This window comes from Rhamphochromis sp. 'chilingali' (genome assembly GCF_963969265.1).
Source record: "Rhamphochromis sp. 'chilingali' genome assembly, chromosome: 13".
NCBI lineage: Eukaryota > Metazoa > Chordata > Actinopteri > Cichliformes > Cichlidae > Rhamphochromis > Rhamphochromis sp. 'chilingali'.
In genome coordinates this window covers 33,596,994-33,620,244 of record NC_137940.1, presented here as the reverse complement: position 1 = coordinate 33,620,244, position 23,251 = coordinate 33,596,994, and the positions used below count along the sequence as shown (strand labels likewise).

The following is a 23,251-nucleotide window of genomic DNA, read 5'->3' as shown; positions in this document are numbered from 1 at the left end:
CCAGAAGGGCCCCACCTGAGGATCTAAAGCTGCAACATTTCTGCAGCGTAGCTAGGGGTGAGACCTAGATGTGGTTTAAAACTGAAAAGTAAAATCTTAAAATCACTTTTAAAACATAGGATTTGGGGTGACGTCTGCTTAAACAAGCTGTGCTGCTGCATTTTGAAGAAGTTGCAGGCAAGGCAGAAAATTGGCCTTTGAAAGAAATGCACACAAAAGAAAAATGTCAACTCAAAGACATCAGTAGTTAAAATGCAGATCTGGTGGCACTGTGGCATGCTGCTACAGATCATAGACTGATCAAGAAACATGGCATTATTTCCTGTTCTCTATTGCATTATTGCAAGTGAGCACATTGGTTTAATGTTACCAAACTGCTGGAATAACTTTTGACTGGCAGCATATTTCCTGGGACCTGAATCTTAAAAGAGAAACAGTAAAGAGAGATACAGAGCATCCTTCAAACCTCTACCTACTGCTTTTGACCTCTGTTATCACTGCACGGCACACCAACCTTTCACTTTGCTGTTGAAATGTACTGAAATCTCATAATACCTTCAAGCTATGATTCATTATTGTGTTGGCTGGTGTGATGACTGCTGTGATGCGTGATGTTGTCACAGTGCAGCAGGAGACACAAGGCTTTCAGGTGTTGATACAAAGATTTTTTTTTCTTCCCCCTCTTCTGATTTCTGGACTATCGTCGCATTCAGGTGAACAACATCGTGCTACAGGATGTGCGTCATGAGGAGGCAGTAGCTGCGCTGAAGAACACCTCCGATATGGTTTACCTCAAGGTGGCCAAGCCGGGACCTGTGCATTTGAACGACATGTATGCCCCACCAGACTACTCCAGCAGTACGTATCTACCTCTTCCTGTTCTTGTAGCCGTACTATAAGTGCAAATTTGCTAATCAATAATCAGCAAGCTCCAAAATTAGAGATGTAAGGTAAAGAGTAATTTTTTTTATATGATTATTTTTTTAAAGTTTCATCTTTACCAGCGATGTTTTCTGAATTTTTCTGTTGGTTCACTGTTCTCTCCCCAAAACTGCTATGCCCAGACACCCACATAGTGTATGTAGTGAACGCTCGTGCACACAAACACACACGCACACAGACACACAATCCTTCCCACAGCAACAACAAGCACAGTTCTCTGCCTCCCACTGAGTGTGGATGGTTTCTCACATCCCACCTGCTCATGAGAGCCCACGATCTTGAGCTGCAGCATCTCAAATTTCCACACAACAGTGATTTAGTATTAGATGGGGCTATCGAAGGTTTTGTAAGTTCCGAATGTTTGAAGTCGTCTGCGTTTAAGTTCACTAACCCTTGAATCTAGATGTGGTTCCGGATTTGCAAGTGAAGTAGTTCACTTGCTTTATCACGCTCGGCTAACGCTAAAAATGTAAATTCAGAAAAAGAGGCTTGTTCATGTGTGTGATCTGTCTGCTATGTGCATGCACAAGGAAACAGGTTTTTAGAAAAATGCGGCACATGCCTTCACATATTAGTCAGTGGTAGTTCCCCATTTTGCAACAGACATATAGCAGAAACAATAGATTACATTGTTCGCATAAAAAAGCGAGCCAGCTTATAAAAAATGTCCCAGTGGTACTTTAAAGGAAAACCTGGGTCCTATTTTTGTGGTTTTGGCCACTATTTCTACTCCTAATAATATCATCGTTCTCACCAAGTTAATTGCTAAGCTTTGGGAATGCAGGAAAGAAGTTAATAAGAAGTTAGATGTGGTCAGAAATACAAGCAGTCAGATGATCAGACAAGTTATAAAGAAACAGAGAAGTTAGAAAAACTTGTTTGGAGGCGTATATAATTCAAACTGTCTTATATCGATAATCTGTACTCCAGAGAGATGGATATAAAGAGTTATGTAGAGAGGGATTATTCCCTTTTTCATGGGTCCCCTAATCTGTGGTTGTACTGTACATTCCCAGAAGGTAAATCAATTATGATTTTTCCTCATACATATAGAAAGAGGACATCTTAATTATGGTCATTTTAAACACACAACTCTGGCTATGGGTTGAGCAGCATCACTAACCTACCTTTTTGACCTTACGTTTGCAAGGGACAGCCAATCAGAAGAAAGCTGGCTTTATGAGAAGCTCTTTTTAGACCATGGGTGAAGTGATTGGCTCCAGTAAAAGATACTTAACAAAGGGATTATTTTGAGCTGTGAATCATGCAAAGCCAGTCTAGTAAGAGTCCAGTAATAAATATATGGAGCTAAAAAAAACAAGATAACAGTAAGTATTCTAATCTGCTCATGGATTCTTTTTTCCCCAGTTTATTTCATTGTGTTCCCACTTTGGTTCACACAGAGACACAAAAATCATATTTATATTTGGGTGAATATTATCATTATAAAGCAGTGTCTTGGTGTGGTAATGAAGCTGTCGTTTAGGAGCCGGTAATATCTGATTAACCAGCTTTATGCAGTTATGTTTTGTGCAGTTCTCCTGTTGCACAGGTGTTGTAATCATTCTTTCTTTCCCCCTACTGGCCTGGCCCTCCCTCCAGCCTTCCCCACCATGGTGGACAACCACGTCAGCCACAACTACATGGGGGGAATGGAACCCAAGCCAGTGTACCCGCCACCCCAAGTCACCCCGTCCAGGTACTCGCCCGTTCCCCGCCACATGATGGGGGAGGAAGACTTCACGAGGTACGTTAAAGACCGGCTTCTTCCATGAATGATCCTCCTCCATAACCTGACATTCATAAGGCTGTATAAGCGTAGCTTTGGCTAAGTCTTAGCACAGGTTGTTGGTGGAGATCAGCTGTTGGCTTTTTTTGGTATTGGCTGGTGTAGTTGTATTAAAGAAACACGGTTATAAATTAAGTAACTATTTTAATTTAACATGGATCGTATTTTGTTCCCAGTAGCCTCTATTTTGTTGCTTTTGTACAAGCGTTGTTGTGGTGGCTTCAAGGATACACCTGTTTACAGTAGCTTATAGTGTTTGATTAACAAAAGAATCTGCTTAGCTTGCAGTTTTCATCTCATCGAGGCCCCGATGGTGCATACTACTTAATAGCTGGACAGTGTGTGGCAGCTGTGTGCTGAGAGAAGTCTTTTGTCACATCTTATACTTGTTACGAGCGTGTGTTACCCTTTGACCTCCTATCCAAGTACTGGATCAGAAGTAGCATTCATAGAGGGTTGATTGGAGTGTCCCATGAGGCTTTGAGTCAGCTTAACCCACAGCTCTAGGGAAGAGGCTATATTCCCTCTGTGTGTGTGTGTGTGTGTGTGTGTGTGTGTGTGTGTGTGTGTGTGTGTGTGTGTGTGTGTGTGTGTGTGTGTGTGTGTGTGTGTGTGTCTGTCTGTGTGATTGCATGCGGGTGTCTATGTGTGCTGTCTTACTGGCCGAGTGTTACGTCGCCTTGTAATGTCCTTGTACAAGCTGTCTACATGACTTGTATGTGCATTTTGTCGCATCTTTGTTGGTATGTGTGCTTTATTTGTGTCCTACACTTGTCCCGTTCACTGTGATTCCTGTACCCCACAGCAGGGCTGAACCTATTTACAGTGTCATCCACAAACCTGGGGACAGCAAGGTGCCCCAGGCCCTCTACAGAGGCTTCTGTCCTTCCCCTGCTCCCTTGTGCCAAGGTCCACTCCCCTTCTCTGGCAGGTACTAACCTAGTCCATCATACCTTGCTTAGCTAACCCTCCTCTCTGTAGCTCGGCACTTAGAAAAATGCCAGGGCATATAACCCATCAGGATTACCAGTAGTGTGTTGGGCCACATCTGTGCACATAAATAGCAGTAGAGAAGATTAAGATGAACCAAGGGAGGAGGGAGGAAAGGAGAGCTGGAGGGCGAGGCAGGCGATATTTATGTTGAGAATTCTTTTCGTTTTCTGTCTGCATGTAAATTTTTGCTGAGGCTTTTTCAGTTTATTTGGAACCACTACTTTATCTTTCACAACTTCACAAGAAACAAGCATCAACAGAACACTGAGTAGAGAACAAGTGAAAAGAAAATCTCAATAGTCATTGCCCTTTGTTTCATTTTTTTTTCTCTTTTTTTTTCGTTGCCGCTTTTTTTGTGCTTTTCATATTTTAAACGGCCTACTCCCATTCGGTCAATATTTGATTTCCTGCTAATTTGCTCATATGTGCGAATCTCAAACAGTAGTGCTTTGTTCACCGCAGTTTAAAATGGAGTCGTACCTGCTCTTCACAAACACATCACCGCAGGAGTGCAGCCGAAAGGGCTTCACGCTCCCACAAGCTGCTCAATTCCATCTGTCAGGAGGCATTGATAAAACTAAGCCTATATCTCCAGCCAAAGCTACTTTGGCTAGTGCTTACTGCTGAAGACATAATATACATATTATTTATGGCTTGCATTTGGGGTTTTTTCTGTTTGGCATTATCAAATTTGCAAAAGGCCTCCTGGTGTTTGATTTAATTGAATGTTTTTCTTTTTATTTGTTTCTACAGCCACAGTTTTGTCCATTTTCCATCACTTCATGGATGACTGCACTGATGTCTGTGTGTAAACCATTGTTTTTATGTAATTTACCTTTATTGTGTAACATATATGCCTTGCAGTGAGTGCAAAGGAGAGTGACTGTAGTCCTACTCTAACTAAATGCTTGTGGTAAATGTGGTGTTTGAAAGGAAGGGTCGAACTGAAGGCTAGTGTGGATGACAGGAGCGGTGAAATATTTTGCCTGCTTCTCTATGTATGTAAATGTAAACAGAGAGCCTGATCCTGTACAGGGCAGCAGACAGTGCTGCAGCTGTCATGATTCATATGCACGCTGGGAAAACCAGGCCATGCACTCAGGTCTTACCCCTCTCATCACCCATACTGCCAGCACCAATCACACATGCTTACTGTACGCTGACACACACGAACACACGCGTGCCATGCTTAAAGTGCAGCATGCAATTATGACACTGACACATGCCATACCTGTGCATATCGATCAAGAACACCGGACACGTTGTAAGCCAACTGTGCAAGTGAGAGCAGCCAACATATGGTGACCATGCATGCATTTGGGTATCAGAATCAAAAGCCATTTTCTCTGAGGACATCATAAATGACAAACCACTCGATCTCATCATTCTCGTCATTCTACTCCATTGGGCACAGGGCAGACACCTCTTTCCAATCCCCAAAGCTTCCTCATTGGCTCCAAACACGAAGGGTTATTTTAGATGGATGCTATAGTAGGCACAGGCTTCCACAGAAGTAGAGCAGACTTGTTGTGAGGAATGAGTCAGAGCTTATATCGGCCCTCTGCCCATCTGCACATCCCCCTCAGTGGTGTCATCGCAGACACGTCCCCAACACCCCCTTCTCCATCTGATATTACCCCCCTTTCTGGAGATATGTTATATTATATGGTGTAATCAGACAATCCTTTAAATCCTTGTTTCCGTCCACAATGGACTCAAGAAAAGATTAGTATGCATGTTTGGTGTAAACATACATCTGCATGCAGTCGTGACAGGGCGCAAGATGACTAAACAAGCAACAACCCTCTACTAGCCCTGTCAGGCTTTACTGCAGATGCAAATTACTGTGCAAACATTTTAGGCATTTTACATGTTTAGAGGCATTTGATCAACACTAAATTTATCCTGCATCTTGATAAAGACGCCAAACATAAAGTGAGAGTAATATTAACAAGAAAAAGGGAAAAAAGCATCTTTAGCAACAAGAAGAACAAGGAGTCCTGTAACAGATGGCGTGGCCCCGACAAAGCCCTGTTCTCAACATCATTGAGTCAGTCTGGGATCACACGAAGAGACAGAAGGCACTAAGACAGTCTAAATACACAAAACTGCAAGAAAGTTTTCAAAGTTGCTGAAAGAACATTGAAAAAGTATGTGCAAGTGTACCTAGGAGAATTGGTGCTATAGTCCCACCAAATATTTTGATTTAGTTTTTCAGCTTAAGGACTTCTGTGTAAAGTTAATAAGGAAACAAACACTTTATGGCATGATTTTGAAATGCATTCTCACTTTTAGTTTGCATGTTTTCCCCTTACTGTATGCAACAATGCCTCCTGCTTCGGCCTCTTTGTTTAGTCACAGCCTGTGTAAATACAGAAGCCTTAGTACTGTCGAAGCAGCTGAGCTAATCAGTAACGTTATGTGTCTCTTGCACACATGGAAACACAACCTTTGACTGTTTTTTTTTCCTTCAAGAATCTGGATAACACAATGACCTTTAGTTTGCGAGTTAAATGAGGGGTTTAGAATTAAAAGAACCACAGCAGAGTTCCCAACTTAGGTGTTATTCATTTATTACTCAGATTTTATTCTTAGTCACGGTGAGAAGCACGGAGAATGAACAGTCTATCACCTTAGCAATGAATAAATATTTTCCTGTCAAATTAAAGGAAAAGAGCAGACCCCGAAGAAGAAGGGGGTGGACACTGAAAAATCTATGGGTAAAATTTAGACAATGAAAAAGAAGAGGGAAGATGGTGCGTCCCCGTGAACACACGCTGATGTAATCTGTTTTGGAGATGGGGAGAGATAAAGTGCTGCAATAGGTAGTGTCTGTCTGTGGAGAAAATGGCATCCATCTGCAGTGTCCACCATTAATCAGCCAAGCAGAGCCAATTACTTGGCTGAGTTCAGGGCAGCATGACCTGCTGAACCCTGCAGCCCAGATATCCATTCAGAGCTTTAGGACTGCACTGCAACCGCCTCAGCCAGAAAAGTGAAGCACAGAGGGATAATATAGCGAGGGGAGGGGAGGGTGGTTTCTGAATTAAAGAAACCGCTGGGCAGAGAGAAGAGGGTTTTTTGCTGCTCAATACCTGTTTACATTCCTGGCATGGATGAAAAAGGCGGAGGGGTGGGAGGGAGTTGGGATGGGATGGGGGGAGCAGGTCTTGTGATAGAAAGGGAGGACTTGATCCCTGCATTTTTAAAATGTAGGAATTCACTCCCATTTTCCATGTAACTGACCAAGCACTTCACATCCTATGGACAAGCAACACACACACGCACACACACACACATACCTCCTTGGAGGGCAGCAGCAGCAACTGTTAAGAAAAGCACCTGTCAAAAGTCTTCCACAGACTATGAGGGCATCAAATCAAAGGCCTAAAAGTCATGAAAGTCAGTCCATGAGCTCCTCTTTTGTTTACTCTGACAAATTAGCAAGGAGCTTCTGGGAATATATCTGCCTAGTGTCCAGAGGGCCAGGCTGACAGACAGGAATGCTGGTGTGCTGGACTGGAGGGGGGCCGAATCTTCAGTAGCATCCCAGCAGAAACGAGGGGATTGCTTGAAAGAGGATCAAACGTGGACAATCTCTAGTCCATCCAAATTATTCCAGGTGCGAGACAAGAGTGTTTTGTTTTGGTTTTTGCTTCTTCCTGTAGAATCGAAGAGGTTTTTTTGTTTGCTTGGGACTGTTAGGGTTAAATGCGTTGCCTTACTAGTGATAGGGAGCGAGCAACTGTCACAGCCCGAAGAGGAGCTGTTTCCCATCACATCACACAAGAATGAGATAGGGAACACAAGGCCCAGATCCCAGGAGTTTCTAATTCTGTATTCCACTTCACTGCGGAAGGCCAGACAGGAAGAGGGGTCGGGGAGTAATGCTGCGCTGAGCTGAGCAATGTGGCATAGCGAACATGTTCACGGTCAACATCTCATCTTCCATGTCGCTGGTGAGGAGCCTGCCTGAACGCACAGTTAGGAAATGCTCTTTCAGAAGTAAGCACCGGCTCTGGATCCTCAGGTAACCATGGAGATCTGTGTGCCTTGTCAAGCTGAGATGAATTAGCTTAGCTGGTTATTTTAGGCTTGACTTGTGTGAAGGCGAGTGAGTTGTTTTAGCATATTCAAAGGCAATTATCACTTAGCTAATTCTAAAAGGCTGTGGATAAAACTTGGAGCATAATGTAGCAATGTTATGAGTCTCATCAGCACAGTCATATAATCTCTTTACCAGAATCTTTTTTTGTAAGCACATTGCTTGTAAGGAGTCTACTATATGGATATTGATCTATCTTGTGTGATGCTCTTAGCATCTCTGCAAAGTTCACTTCATTTAAAATGCATAGCAGTCTTTCTTTAAGCACGATGTTACTATTCAGGAGTCTCCAGCATTTTTCCAGTTGCTCATGGGTATGATTCTGAAAGTCTGGAATGCTGCCTCTGCTGCCATCAATGGGAAAATGGTCTTAGCAGCGACTTTGAGCGCAGCCATTAGGGATGGAGCAGGAATTGTTCCTGTCGACCGCAGGCTGAGTACTGCGAGAGAAAACCACTAATGGGAACCATGCAGTGTTTTCTGTTGAGAAAGGAAACTGCATTTTGCGTGCATGCATGTGTGTTTATGTGTTCATCTGTATAGAAAATCTGCGCGAGCGTGCGTGCGCGGCATGTGTGTGTGAAAGAGTGAGAGAGAGTCGACTGTTGGGCTTCCTAGAGTGTGTGTGGGTGTGTTTGCATTTGTGTGAAGTGTGTTCTCAGAGGGCTTTTGCCTGGACCGTAGCAGCGGTTTGGCCTCTCTAGCATCTTAAAACTGAGGCGGTCTGAATAGCCTCCTGGAGGATGAGTCATAGTGGGTAAAGCTAAAGCAGAGCTTCAGCAGGTCTGTCGAGCAGGAGGCGGCTCATTGTACATTGATACGAGTGGGTGTTTAAGTGTTGACACGTGTGTACATTTCCATAAGATGTAGCCAATAGATGACAGGCATTTGGACCCAATCATGTTCCTGCTTGTTTTATTGTAATGAGTTAACAGTGTTGTGCATGGTTTTTATGCATGGTTATTATATGGTTAATCATCGTTTTCTACCAGCGAGTGGTGTCCTGAACATAAATCGTTTAAATGTTCTATTTAAAGTTCTCAGATTCAAGTATATAAACAGAGTGAGCCTACAATAAACCATCTGCAGGCCTGCTGCATGTAGCTGCCTAAACTGGACACACTTGACATTTTGGGATCATTGACATAACAAACTAGTCTCTGTACTCTCTGTTCATGCTAATTCTATTCCAGTTTTGGCCACGTCTCTTTTAAATTTGGCCTCTTTTTATACACTCTTTGTCCCGCCCTTCACCCTGACACCGCCACTCTATTTGACAGGGAGCCAAGGAAGGTGGTGCTACACAAGGGCTCTACTGGTCTGGGCTTCAACATTGTTGGCGGGGAGGATGGAGAAGGGATCTTCGTCTCCTTCATCCTGGCTGGAGGCCCGGCTGACCTGAGCGGGGAGCTGAGGAGGGGCGACAGGATTCTCTCAGTTAGTATTTTTAGCTTCAAGCTTTCTGTTTACCCACGTCAACAACTAAAACAAGTCTGAGGCAGAGGGGTTTTCAGCCAACTCCTGCTGTCAGAATAATGATGATAACATTAAGGAGGGACTGTGTTTAGAAAGCCAGCAAATATCTGCCTCACAAATGTCCTTGAGCAAGACATTAAATTCAAATGGACTCTTAGGGAGCTTAGCTGCCCTCTGCCCTGAAGTCTGTGTTTGACTGGTTTATTTTCAGCTTGCTTTTAATCTGGCAGCATATTACATCATGTATGGAAAAAATGAGTCAGTCAGAAAAGATAACTAATGACTCATCAGCTGACATCATTAAAAAATTGTACATTTTCATACTTGTTTACTAATTTTATTGAGTAATTCGGTTTATTATTAGTAAGTCTTGAAACCATCTATTTTGAGCATAGACTTTGTTCTTTGCTACATTTGTTTTTCTGTATAGGTCTCAAGGATCACATGATTCCAGCCATCTTAAAAATCTAACCAGTTTTCTTACCAAATGTCCCCTTTTTGCTTTTTAAAATTGTATTTATTTAATTTTTAAACAGGTGAATGGTGTAAATCTAAGGAATGCCACACATGAGCAGGCAGCTGCAGCACTGAAGAGAGCTGGGCAGACCGTTACCATCATTGCTCAATACAGGCCTGAAGGTAAGACCCTACAATCTCATGTAATGTGTGAATATGTCATTGTACCAAGACGGGGCTTACATTGAAATCAAATAAGTCATTCAGGTTATCTTGCTCCTATTCCTGTGAAAATGGTGATGCCTCGGAGTTTATATTAAGTCAAATGCAATGTGCTTATTTATGTGAAATGACTAATTAAAAAATAAAATGAAATCAAGGCAGCATAAGTGCAAATATTTGTATCCTTAACCGTGACTGGAGAGCTCAAACATTAGACCGCTCTAAAGTTCAGAGGGCGGATATCCTTGATAAGGTCATCTCGGGCAAACAGCTCTCGCTGTGAGCACAGAAACCCCATCCACCTGCTGTTCAAACCTTCTGTTTGAGAGCACCAGCCAATTAGAAAAAAGTTGCAGCCTTGTAGCAAGATCCAGTATAAATATTCCTCCCCTAAACCTTTGATATCATGATTGGTGGTCCTCGCTAATGCAATTGAACTAGAGTACTGATTTGAATACATGTTGGGGTCTTTTGTTTTAGTCTGTTTTGTGGTGCGACAGTGAAGAGATGACAGGAAAGCTGAGAGAAAGACCAGTATAGGGCATGGCCTCTGCAATAGCCTTACAGCATAACACTCACTTGCTGTATCCAGTGAGCTAATCCAGCCCCCGAACTAGAGTACTTGTAATCTGATAATGTTCAACTCCACTTTATGAGAGCAACCAGTTTTAGAAGGTAATTCAACCACTTACTGCACTTTAATGTGGATGCAAATATTGCTACTTTCTCTTTGGTAATTATTATTTTGCAGATTATAAAATTTAAATGTGCTAATAAATTTTGTTATGTGGTATTATAGATAATCAGCTCCCGTAGGAACATCAAAGTGATACACAAAGAATGAATAATTATAATTATATTGTACCATGAGATGTTTTACTTTAATTTAAGGATTAAGCTTGTGACTTGTGCTGTAGTAAGGAGTCTAAACATTTGTTTTGCAAAACAGTTATTCAATATAAAATGTTTCAGTTGTGGTGCAGCGTAAAGATGTGCCATAATGTTTCTTCCATTATGTTTATTTCTTTTCAAATATTCCGATTTCCTGAGGTCCAGGCATGTCTTGTACTTTTCCCCCCTCCTCTTCTAGTGCACTGGAGGATTGCATTGTGGGAAATGTAGGAACGATTGTTTTGAGACTCACAGCATTTAGCGAAAATCACGATATCTCGGCTTCGTGTGTTTTGGTTCTTTTTCTACATGTCTCTCGCAAGCCCAGCTTTATAACAATGTTGATTAAATATCTATTTAATGGTGCAATCGGGTTTACCTGGTGCCGCGGCCCATGCGCACTCAGATCGTGCTGCAAACGAGGGCAGCGCAGCGGATAGGCCGGCTTTCAGCGAGTATTCGGTCGGGGGCGGCTCTTGTGGCAGCAGCAGCCCGAAGTGTTGAGCCAACTGCAAGGCGGGCAAACGAAACCGCTGTTGTCCTTCCCTGTTCAAACTCTGGGCTGTCTGTACACACAGACCCGCACAGCGATGGAAAGAGGCGACTAAGCGGAAAGTTGCTAGCTCCGCTTCCATTTCGACACCAGAGGGGGGGAAACCTTTAACGCACCCGAAGTGAAGAGGTGGAAAGCGGCAAACTTTTATGTCTACCAGCCAGTACGGGCGATGATGGGGGATGGGCTTGGATACAACAGCAGAAGAGCAGAAGCCGCATGAACTCCCTAATGGCTGGATGAAGAAACTACCGGCAGCCACAGCGAGATTATAGCCAGAGTTTTCTCCAGCGAAGGTGAGACGAAGGTCGAAGGTGTCGGCAAACACCGACGGGGGTGAAAAGCGAACAAAGAGAGTGAGTTACATTGTAGAACATGTTTGTGTTGGTTGCCAGTACGGCCCGTAGTTTGCTGCTCTTCGCCTGTACTTTGACTCCTGAAGGACAAAGTAAAGTGTGAGCTCTTCATTCATAAGCCACGAGGAAGCCTTGGTGCGATATTATACCTGCTCTCATTAATATCAGTCTTAAGATGAATTCCTTACAGTGGCAAACATGTGATCGCCTCACCCATACTGTGGTTAACATAAGTATGTCTACGCTAAACTGCTGCCATTACCTGGACTCCATTGACGACTTTTCACCGCTTTTTACTCCATGTAAAACCTACTTGGAGGTAGGTGAAGTCGCTTTAGGTTGTAATTAATACCCCAAAGAGAGATTTCATCCAGCATTTGCTTTACTGTTCTTATGTAACCTAAACCTATAGGTGGGGGCACAGAGGTGTGGTCAAACAGGTGTGTGTGTCAGTTTTGCGACTTCACCTGCGCATTACGACTTTCTGACCAGAGGTCCCTTTTCCAAGCTGACAAAAGCAGAATTCACGTGTTGCCCTTATTTCCAACATTAGCAGACGATTCAAAAAAATGGCACCACTCCTTCTTTTTAATGCTGAATTAAAGCTTTGAATTGTGGCTGTATTTCTTAGTGCTTCAGTCATTCTCTGTAAGTGTACTTGAACAGGCTGCACTTCATACTGCAGCAACAATGGGGAGGATATTGCGAGCTTTATGTCTATATGTCTTTTCAGGTTGGACTATGACAGGAATGTGACGGGGCATAAGTCGTAGCATGCTCGCTCCATATTTCGTTGTCTTTCAATAAAACATCAGCCTGAACTGTCCAGTAACTCTCCAAGGCCACTGAAACCGAGTCGGAGTGGGATCTGTGAGTTAGATTGGGGTTAAAGTCTATGAAAAGCTCAGACTGAGATCAAAAACCGATAAAAGTGCGGTGTTGGGTTTCTTCCCTGTGAGTTTATGTTGTCTCGCATGTCGGGTCATTCAGGCAGCTTCTTGAATAATGATGTGGTTAGAAGAGAAGAAGCTTTGTTTTTCATACCAAATCTTGCTTTCAGTTCTGTGCCCCCTTTGTGACTCCGTGATAGACAATTATCTGTTTGTATACAGTTTTAAACTACTCCAAACGAACAAGTCGAGTGCTGGCAAATGATTGACTTCCTGTATCCCCTCTGGTGACCTGAGATCTGTTTTCAGTAATTCTGCTGGCATCCTAAAGGGGTGTGTGTATGTGTATGTGTGTGAGACATGATGTTCATTTGAGTTTGGAGCAGGAGGAACCCCCAGTGAGCAGTACAAGGACAGTCAATCTGGGGGGGAAGTGGAGAGAGTGAGAGCTAGTCTGTGCCAGGCAAAATGCCTGGAGTATACTCTGTGGTGCTGGGGCCTGAGCATCCATGGGCCTGTGATCGAAGGCCAACACTGAAACTACAAGAAGCCACAATGGGGCACACAAGCTGTGGTGGGAGGGCCCCCAACTCTCAGTGGCTTTCTGGAGCACTGCCAGGCCTTTAACTCACATTAAGCGATGGAAGTGAAGGGTGTATATCCACACACTGCTGCCCTGCCCCGACATCAATGAGTGTAATTACTCCAGAATCTTTGCATTTAAGGAGTGGGAGGAGGGCCGTGAAGGAAATGTTACCCTCCGAGCACCCTCATTAAACTCACAAGTGTGCATTATGGGCTTTTGTAGAAATATTTTAGGCAGGGTCTACATGTACCTTCCACGCTGTAATATCGGGGAAGGGGGCGTGCACGTTCACTGGCCCGACTATTCCTGTCAACATAACGCACACTCACATTACAAGTACATGCTTGCTGTGTTGCATAACTGGATCAAAAGCGAAGCGACCGTCCCCCAAAATAAAAAAGCTGTTCGACTAATGAGGACACGCAGTGGGAGTGAGAGGTGCAGAATAGTCCCAGTTTCTATTAGCTGTGTCTCTCTTTTTTTTATCTATTTTTCCCCTGTGGGTCACTCCTAAAAATACAGGCTACCTCATGAGTATTAATCGCTTTAAGAAACCAGGATTTAACATTTATAATTTTGGGCTAAAGATGGGCTTGTGAGCAGAGATGTCACTGAATGATTTATGTTGGATTGATCCCCTGCAAGAGCTGGGCTGGTCTTGAATGTCCCAATCAATAACCTGACTTGTTCTTAACCGGACAGATATAGCTGTTCTTAAATGAAGAGTCTTATCAGATAATTGTGGATTGTTTCTGTTTTTCTGAAAGTATTTCCTGTTAGATTGTTTCTTTGGTAATGTTTGATGTAGCCAGTGGAAATGAAAGAGCTCTTGTTTTTTCTTTTATGCTTTGTCGGTCATTTGTTAAATAGTATGTGTCCGAGAAACAGCAGGAAAAGCTATTTTGAGTGATGACCTTTTTTTTTTTTTTTTTTTTTTTTAAGCTTGTGACTCAGTTGCTTTTACAGTTTACAGGTGTTTATTTAATGCCTTAGTCAAATACCGGATTGATTTCTACTGCTCAAATTACCTTGACATGATGACATCAAGGTAATATTTTAACCCCCTCCCCCCTAAAACATGTGGGTAGACTGTCTCTTGGGCTGATTATTAACATGGCTAGCACACAGTTATAAATTGCTTTGATTTGCATCTCTACTTGTGAGTGATCACATGCTTAAATGCTGTTGTTATGGGAGATTTGAGCTTGTTCTCATTTGTATTAGATTTTCATCTGATATCCAGACTGTCAAGCCGCGCTGATGAAAGATTTGTTTGCGTTACTGTAGCTCCACGTGCTTGGTATTTCAGGCAGGACTAACGATCAATACAGGGCTGAGGTTTCACTACAGTGGTGGTGTTCTCCTGTGGTGATGTTGTGGAAGGTTTGTGACCCTCATTCAGCACCATCACAGCCTGCTCTTTTTGTTTGTTTGCTTTAAAGGGGGAGCTATAATGCTTTTCCTTATTTTACATATTAAAGGTATGCTGATATTAATGGTCAGTGCTCTTAACAAACAGGAGTAGAGGCCAACACATCGAAACTCTTGATTCCATGTTTTTTTTCTATGACTTTGCTTTTATGTCAGTGAAAGCAGATATTCCTGTTATGATGGTCTCATACCTACAGCTCTGGCTGTGAGCACAGAGGCCCCGCCCACTGTCTGTTTAGACCTTCTGTTAGCGAGGGGCAGCCAATCTAAAGGCTCGTGAATCATTCTGCTAGAGGTTAAAATAGGAGCTTATAGGTTCTCTTTCAAATGTGTACCAGGTTAAACTTCCCTTATTGTTTTATATGACCTGACTCCAAAATTGCCGGAAATTAGTTTTTTTTGCACAAGTTGATTATAGTTGTGTTTTTCTTTCCCCTGTCAGTTACAGTTACTGGGTTGTGCTGTACACCGATTTACTGCAGAATTCATGTATTCTGGTGTCACCATTATCAAGAAGGTGTGGCAGCAAATTGTAGTTATCTTATAGTTCCCACCCCATCTTCCCCCAGAGGCTTAAAACTGATTGTAGTTCTGCTCCTCTTCAGTGCTCACTGAACTTAAATGAATCATTTTGCTGTTAGGAATTTGATCAAGCTAATCGTTTAGCTTTGTCTAATGTGCACTTGCCCTGAGTTGCTGGTACAGTTCTCAGGTTGGTGGCATTGTAAAGCAGGTCTCTCTGTATTTAGCTACTCTTTGTCTTCTCCCTCGGCCCCTCCTTCCCCAAGCTGCAGCTTCTTGTGCTGCTTTTCTCTCCTCTCTCCTGTGCCTGAAAGCCAAGTGGACTAGTCTGAATGGCTGTTTCCGTGTGCGCTGTCCCTGTTCTAGGAGTGCTACACTGTTGCTGTTGGTTACAGGCAGTCAGGCGGTGTCTGGTTACCTCACCTTGCAGCGTCACTCTGTTGTATCGTTAACCCTTTGAGCAGAGATCAGGGTGGAGCGCTGTCACCGGGCCTGGGCCGGATCCATGTTTGCTTTGAAAATCCTTTTGGTTTCGGCAGGGGGTTATAGATCAGCAACCTGAAGCTTGTTTTTGCACCTGCTCAGAATTTTTCCCGCGAGCTTGGACTAACTAAATCATCTTTGTAGGTGTAGGTGTTTGTTTTTCAAGGCTGCTTCCAGGCTTGTTTGACAGAATATGGACTTTGATCTCTTGTTGGTCAAATTACAGGAAGTGTTGCCAGCTATTGATGATTAAGCTGTGAGGTACCCCTGCGGGCATGCCAGTCAACTCGATATGTGGAATAAATTTGGATGAGATTCTTTTCCGCTGGTTCTTTCATAGGTTAATTAATATTAGGGCATAGATGTGTCATCGTTACAGCAATATTCCATCTCATCACATGGCAGTAATAATTTGATTCAGTTGCGTACAGCTACATTCATGAGGATATGCAAGCTGTGCGACATGAAACATTGGAGTAGAGGAAACATTTAAATGACAAAATTGCTTGTTCACAGTGCTGTCTTTATACTGCTCCAGCACATCCTTTGTGTGATCACATGAGCACCTTAGCCTACTTGTTTTTCTGGATGCATCTGCTGTTCTGTTTATCTGGCAGTGTGCTGCATGGTGCGGTGGCCTTGCTCGTTCCAGCAGCCCGGCCCCAGAGCTCGCTGTGCACAGCAGGCTAATGAGAGCTTTCTTAATGAGCAGGTCCAGGTGGATTCATACATCATCCCTGTGCTCCTGAGCAGCAACTGGATTTACACACCTATGACAAATGGTCATGCATTTGAAATTGTTGGAGGCCTTCGCTTTTTTTAACCACACTAAAGAGCCTGTGTTGAACCTAATTAATCCCTGTAATTAATCACCTGACATGAAAGATGACTGGATGTGTGAGGCAGATCTGTGATAAACCATCAGTTCCTGGGGTCATTAATCAGCCTAAGGATTCGCTCAACCTTTCCTCTCTTTACTGTAGCTCACTGCAGCACTGGCTGAGGCACAGCTCTCCAATTATACCGTAGTGAAACAAGAAGGCAGAGGCCAATGCTCCCGTTTGGTCTTTTTACTCAAGATCGAATGCACCAAGTTAACTTTGAGCGCATTAACCGTAAAACTTCAAAGGGAAAGTTTATTCTCCAGAACCCGCCGCTGACACAGTTTTTGTTTGTTTCTCGCTATGCAGAGTATAGTCGCTTTGAGTCCAAGATCCACGACCTGAGGGAGCAGATGATGAACAGCAGCATGAGCTCAGGATCAGGCTCCCTGCGCACTAGTGAGAAGCGCTCCCTATATGTCAGGTAAAGTCGGCACACCCACCCACACACACACATACTCATGCTTGTACTCACAACATGCAATTCTAAGATCTCACTATTGCATAACAAACCTCAGCTCGTCTGCAGGGGAAGATGAAGCCCAAACACACGTGTTGTTAAAATCGGCCACACTGTTAGACAGTAGCAGCACGACATAAATGTCATAGATCACATGTTACAATATTATTTTTTTATGCTAAGCATTTCGCGTGACATCATTTAATTCAGGCTACTGGGTTCACACTATTCATCACCAGCTAAAGAAAGATGAACAGACGTTCCCTGTTGTTGTTTTGATGCCTGCTATGACAATGACTTTGTTTAATGTCGACTGACAGGGGAGCTTGTTGAGATGACCTGTGTTATGACACTTTGGGCAAGTTGCCAAACTGGATTGAGGCTCATTTAGGAATTGAAACAGGTGGCAACCTTCTGTTCATATAAATGCATTGAGTCGCAGGGCTCAAGGTGAAAGGATCGTGTGATGCAACGCCGCAGTCAAAAATGCTTCCCCATATTTCTGCTGAAGCATTAATTCATTTCACTTTACCCTTTCGGTTCTGACGGCCAAGCCGCCTCTTCAGTTGTTTTTAACTATCAGATTAAAGCTACTCCTGAAAGTAGCTCGGATCTTATCGGGATGTCTCAGAAGGTATATAAGTGTTATTACGTTGGAGGCCTGTTATGGTCAGAGGAGTATCGTGAGAAATGCCTCTCATATACACTGATTCCTGTGAGGCATGTAGAGCCTAGCCTGCTCCTGTGCAGGTGACTAAGCCCGCAGTTATGCAGGAAAAGCTATCTAGTTTTGCCGGCTAATGTGGGAGCTGCCATGTCCACCCAGCCCAGTCTCAGGAATCTTTTAGTCTGAAAGTATCACATGTGCTCTCACTGTCTGTGTTAAGGTACCATAAAGTAGCTAAAGGAAAGAATTTGATTATCACTCCTCAGCCTGTGTTGAAGGTGCTTTCGATTCCCTGGTAAGCACACAAAGAGATAAGCTATATTGCACCATGACAGTTTCACCAGTAGTCTTTATGTATTGACATTCCCAGTTTCAGTTGGCAGGAGCAGACTGGCTCAAGTCTTTAGAACAGAGGAGAAAAATGCATGTTGAGCTCAGTCTGTCTGTCCACTAGAGTATGGCGTAGCCTGTAGATATAGGCTTATGGGTCAAGGGAAGTTTAAACCTGTAAAGCAGGTAGTTTTAGATTCAGTTGTAGCTGTGGCTTGACCTGTCAGACAAGCTAGTGACGCACCTGGACTGTAAACGTGGTCTATTGAAGTGGAAAGTATGCGGCAACGGCAAATGAAAATGAATGGCATGCCTTAGTAAATGTCTGAAGTTGCTTTCTGTTGCATTTTTTTTTTAAAATTGATTGTTGAATGTATAAATGAGTTGGATTCAAGTGTGACTGTATATGGCTTTGTCACTAAATATGAGTGGCATCTCTGACTGCAGGACTGTGTAAACGTTTTAGGCAGGTGAGAAAAAACAAAGAATGCTTTCAAAAATGGAAGTGTTAATCATTTATTTTCATCAATCAACAAAATGCAGTGAATGAACAAAAGAGAAATTGAAATCAAATCAATATTTGCTGTGACCGCCCTTTGCTTTCAAAACAGCGTCAATTCTTCTAGGTACACTTGCACACGGTTTTTGAAGGAACTCGACTGGTGGTTGTTCCAAACATTTTGGAGAACTAAGCACAGATCTTCTGTAGGTGTAGGCTTCCTCACGTCCTTCTGTTTCTTCATGTAATCCCAGAAACACTCGATGATGTTGTGATCATCTTAATGACTTTGACTGTATGTTTGGGGTCGTTGTCCTGCTGCAGAATACATTTGGAGCCAATAAACAATCATTTATATTTCTGAAACCATTCTTTGTTTACAGCATTTTTTCCTCACCTGCCTAAAACTTTTGCACAGTACTGTGTATCAGCTAAAGCGTTTCTAAATACCAAATATTTAAAATGTTGTCAAATCGCAGCCCACATGCAAGCAATGTGAAGTAATAGACAAAGTAACAAAGAGCAATTATGTAATGCTGCAGAGTCAGAACTGTCATTTTGTGCCAACTTCGAATGCTCAGTACAGTAATTTGATCAGAGATACAAGATGAAAGAGCGTAACCAAAGGCTTTGCTTTTGCAGAGCTTTGTTTGACTACGATCGAACGAGGGACAGCTGTCTGCCCAGCCAAGGCCTGAGCTTCTCTTATGGGGATATCCTTCATGTCATAAACGCTTCTGATGATGAGTGGTGGCAGGCGAGGCTTGTCACACCTCACGGAGAGAGTGAGCAGATTGGGGTCATTCCAAGCAAGAAAAGGTATCACTCCTCTTCATTTGCAGCGGTGTACGAATGCCAGACGAGGCTAATGTGATTACTCCTATTCATGCCCGGCCTGAACTTGATATATTTCTCTTTCTTTCCCTAGAGTGGAGAAGAAGGAGCGGGCCAGGTTAAAAACAGTCAAGTTCCACGCCAGGACAGGCATGATTGAGTCTAACAGGGTAAGTGTAGAGGGCCAGCTGCTCCCTGCCCTGGTGCCAGAGCGGCTGTCTTCAGAGCTGCTGCTGGGCTCCCAGGGAGATGGCCTACTTCCCCCCCTGAGTGTGGGAAAGGGACCAGCACCTGCTCACTGAAGCAAGCACAAAAAGCTCTCGAATTACTATATAGATTACCCAGAGGCTCCGCGAAGAGGAAGAGATTTCCGCAACCTCCACAGCTCGTGCACTCAGTGATATTAAGAAATGTGCACTTGCAAAATGTCTGCACGTCTGTCAGACGACAATCTCTCAGATGTAATTTGCAGAAGCATAAATCAGCTTTAATTTTGGTCTGTATTATTTTCTGTGGTACAAGGATTAAATTTATTGAAGATGTTTAATTTGGTAAACGCATGCTTGTTTCCTTCACATTGATGTGCCATTCATATCCACCCATTACCTGCCTTTCATTTTCATTATTTAATGTGAATTGTTTGTTTACATTTCATTTGTTTTTGTTTGATTTTGCATGGGTGTTGAAGTACCTTCATTGAAACCCATTCTGTTTTTGTTTTCACCCTCTCATTGAACCCCCCTCCCTCCCTCCCTTCCTCCCCTCTCTCACCCACACATCAAATAGCAGCCAGTCAAAGTAAAGCGCAAAAAAAGCTTCAACCTCTCACGCAAGTTCCCGTTTTACAAGAGCAAGGAGAATATTGTGCAGGAGTTGGAGTCTGAACGTGAGTACCAGCTGTGTGATTGGGGTGTGCGGTGGTAGTGGTGGGGGAGGGGTGTTGTTTTCATCCTCTTTCCCCTTCATGCTTCAATTCTGTTTCTCAACTTTCATCTTTCCGCTCACCTCCAGGGATGGTTTGTGCGATGGCATCACTCTCATCCCTTTCTCACTGTCCCAGGGAGATGCCCCACATGCCACAAGCCAGCACCACTGAGCTGGAGATGTGGGGTTCTCTCTGGTGTGTCTGTCTGTGGGCTCCGGAGGAGTGTTCTAACTGTGTGTGCTGCCAGCTGGGTGTGTTCTCGGCTGTATTAACACACACGCCTTCTAATGCTGTGATGCTACTCCTTGTATATAAGGCCTGATCAATTTCCCAGTCAGTCACTGACCCACAACAGGAAGAATCTCATTAACCAGGCCGAAGCTTTTACACTTAACAGGTCAAAATCCCATTTTAATGGGATTGGGCTTGTGTAATTGAAAGGCCGTGGCTTACTATGAACAAAGTGGAGCTCAGGCGCAATGAGTACCACAGCGCCGTGTGTCAGTGGGCCTGGCGAGCACTACACAGCACTCCTCTCTCTCTTTCTCTCTCCCTGCCTCAACTCTCACTAACCTCTTCTTCTTCCTGTCTGCTTTCTTCTCTTGGTTTCTGCTCTCACCTGTCGGGACACCTAGGACTTCCCAGGGTTAAGCGATGACTTTTATGGATCAAAGAGTTTGAGTAAGTGTGTGGTTGTACTGTGTCAAGCAGCTGTCCCCTGAGCTCAGAGAAAAATGCTTTGTCTCCGCAGGCCCAGCTGGGAATGCAAAAAAAGAAAAAAATTTAGAGTGACACACACAAATCTGTGTGCTCACAGAAAAAAACACACTCACACATCTACACAGATTCACAGTGTGGATATATATTTTAAATAAAAAGCATTCCCAAGAGAGGCTGGGTGAACATTACACTTATTTTGAATGTCTCACAACATTTTTCTACATGTTTTGTCATACAAGGTCACGCAGAGCTACAATACATCACCAGAGCAGGGTGTTGCTTTATTCCCCAAAGTCAACCAGCTCCTGCCTCCCTTCTCTCTACAGTGTAGCGCCGTATGTTTTCAGTCTTTTCTATGCTATGAAATCAGCTGCCACCGGCACAGATCTAGCAATAGGAAACACTGGCCTGGGGATTGTGGGTCATTTGGGATGTTAACACAGGAAGCACTTAATTTCCTATTGCTTGCACCTAAAACCACTTCCCAAATACTGCCAGAGCATGGCTGCTGCACCAAACCAAACTTCTGCTTTCGTTATTCCCCTTTTTCTTATGTGGCCTAGTTGCTGAGAAACAGAGTGCTTTTCTTTTTCCCCTTTTTGTCCTTTGAGGCAGGTGAAACTAAATTTCACCCATAGGAAGAGAATTGACTTGAATGCCACTGTGGTTATGGTTTTGTAAAATGATCTGAAACTCTCTTGCTTTTGCAGAATGCCTGACATCCAACACAAGTGACAGCGAAAGTAGTTCGAGTGAGTCACCTTTAATTTCTCATGGTCTCTCTGGTTTCTTTTACTCTGCCCACATAGATGAATAACACGGTAGATGTCCTTAAATGTACGTGTGAAATTATATCTGCAACCTAATATTTCATTTTGGAGTTTTATCAGCTGTGGCAGCTTTATGTAATTCCTTCAGACAGGATGTAAAATTTCATTTTTTTTAAATTTTTGTTGTTACAGAGGGTCAGGAGGACACAATTCTTTCCTATGAGCCAGTCATTCGACAGGAAAGTAAGTGAAATCGCTTCTCCACAATCTGTCATGCTGTAGATTTTTACATTTATCCTCACTTGTCTTCTCTGTTTTTGATTCAGTCCACTACACAAGACCTGTGATAATTTTGGGCCCAATGAAGGACAGAATAAATGATGACCTCATCTCTGAGTTCCCCCACAAGTTTGGCTCGTGTGTACCACGTGAGTTGACAACACTCGACACCTCTACACAGTACACTAAACAAAATAGCAGCAACAAAAATAAACTTGTTCCATTCACTTCTGCAGATACAACTCGTCCTAGGCGAGAGAACGAGATTGACGGCCAGGACTACCACTTTGTGGGCTCGAGAGAGCAAATGGAGAAGGATATCCAGGATAATAAGTTTATTGAAGCGGGCCAGTTCAACGAGAACCTCTATGGGACAAGCATCTTGTCTGTCAGAACTGTGGCTGAGAGGGTAGGCATCGAGCATTTCTCTGTGAGCTTGGGTTACCAGATTGGGTGGCCTGTTAAATCAGAAAGTGTTAAATTTTCACCACTATGAGTATTTTAAAGTATTCTCTACTTGCCTACAGGGGAAACACTGCATTCTGGATGTTTCTGGGAATGCCATAAAACGACTGCAGCAAGCACAACTTTATCCGATTGCCATCTTTATCAAACCAAAATCCATTGAAGCCCTAATGTAAGTCGAAGCTTTTGTACATACTGTCATCAAGATCACAGCTGGTCTGTGTCCGTCGTACTAACCGTAACTACTGTCACTTTCAGGGAGATGAATAAGAGGCAGACATATGAGCAGGCCAATAAAGTCTTTGACAAGGCAGTTAAACTGGAGCAAGACTTTGGGGAGTATTTCACAGGTCAGTCTCATTGCCAACAAAAAATATTTGTACTTACAATTTGGGATATAGGTTTTGATTTTTTTTTCTCAGTGATCTGGTTATTTATTGTCATTGAAGTCTAAAGTCAGTGAATTCTGTGGTTGTATGTAAGTCTATAGGAAATTGACCCTCCAGCTCCCTTGAGCCATGACCTCAGTGAATAATCTCAATCCATGATTTTAAGTTTTATTTATGACCTGATGGTGTGTGTTTGTTTATGATTTGGCTTTTTGGCTTCATAAAACAACTGAATTGATTGATCAACAGAAGAATTTCTTGATTAGGTTACTTTTTGGGGGGTGGGGGGACTCTAGTTCTGATGCAACCAAATAACACACCTCTCTCCCTTTGTGTT

At 43.2% G+C, this 23,251-nt stretch overlaps 1 protein-coding gene across 6 annotated transcripts in view; it reads left to right on the top strand.

Moving 5' to 3' along the window:
• The window catches only part of dlg3 (discs, large homolog 3), an 81,137-nt gene that overhangs the window by 54,694 nt on the left and 3,192 nt on the right, over positions 1 to 23,251 (top strand). For 2 of the 6 annotated variants that reach the window (XM_080901346.1, XM_080901344.1), the window contains 14 exons: positions 714 to 858; positions 2,545 to 2,689; positions 3,537 to 3,662; positions 9,110 to 9,266; positions 9,842 to 9,944; positions 16,886 to 17,000; positions 19,175 to 19,351; positions 19,461 to 19,536; positions 20,153 to 20,252; positions 21,722 to 21,763; positions 21,974 to 22,024; positions 22,108 to 22,469; positions 22,588 to 22,697; positions 22,784 to 22,875. In XM_080901346.1, coding sequence (XP_080757472.1) covers positions 714 to 858; positions 2,545 to 2,689; positions 3,537 to 3,662; positions 9,110 to 9,266; positions 9,842 to 9,944; positions 16,886 to 17,000; positions 19,175 to 19,351; positions 19,461 to 19,536; positions 20,153 to 20,252; positions 21,722 to 21,763; positions 21,974 to 22,024; positions 22,108 to 22,469; positions 22,588 to 22,697; positions 22,784 to 22,875 — 1,801 coding nt within the window. Of the gene's footprint in view, positions 1 to 713; positions 860 to 2,527; positions 2,690 to 3,536; positions 3,663 to 9,109; positions 9,267 to 9,841; positions 9,945 to 16,885; positions 17,001 to 19,174; positions 19,352 to 19,460; positions 19,537 to 20,152; positions 20,253 to 21,721; positions 21,764 to 21,973; positions 22,025 to 22,107; positions 22,470 to 22,587; positions 22,698 to 22,783; positions 22,876 to 23,251 lie in introns of all 6 variants that reach the window. The other 4 variants (XM_080901345.1, XM_080901349.1, XM_080901348.1 and 1 more) reach the window with 4 other exon arrangements.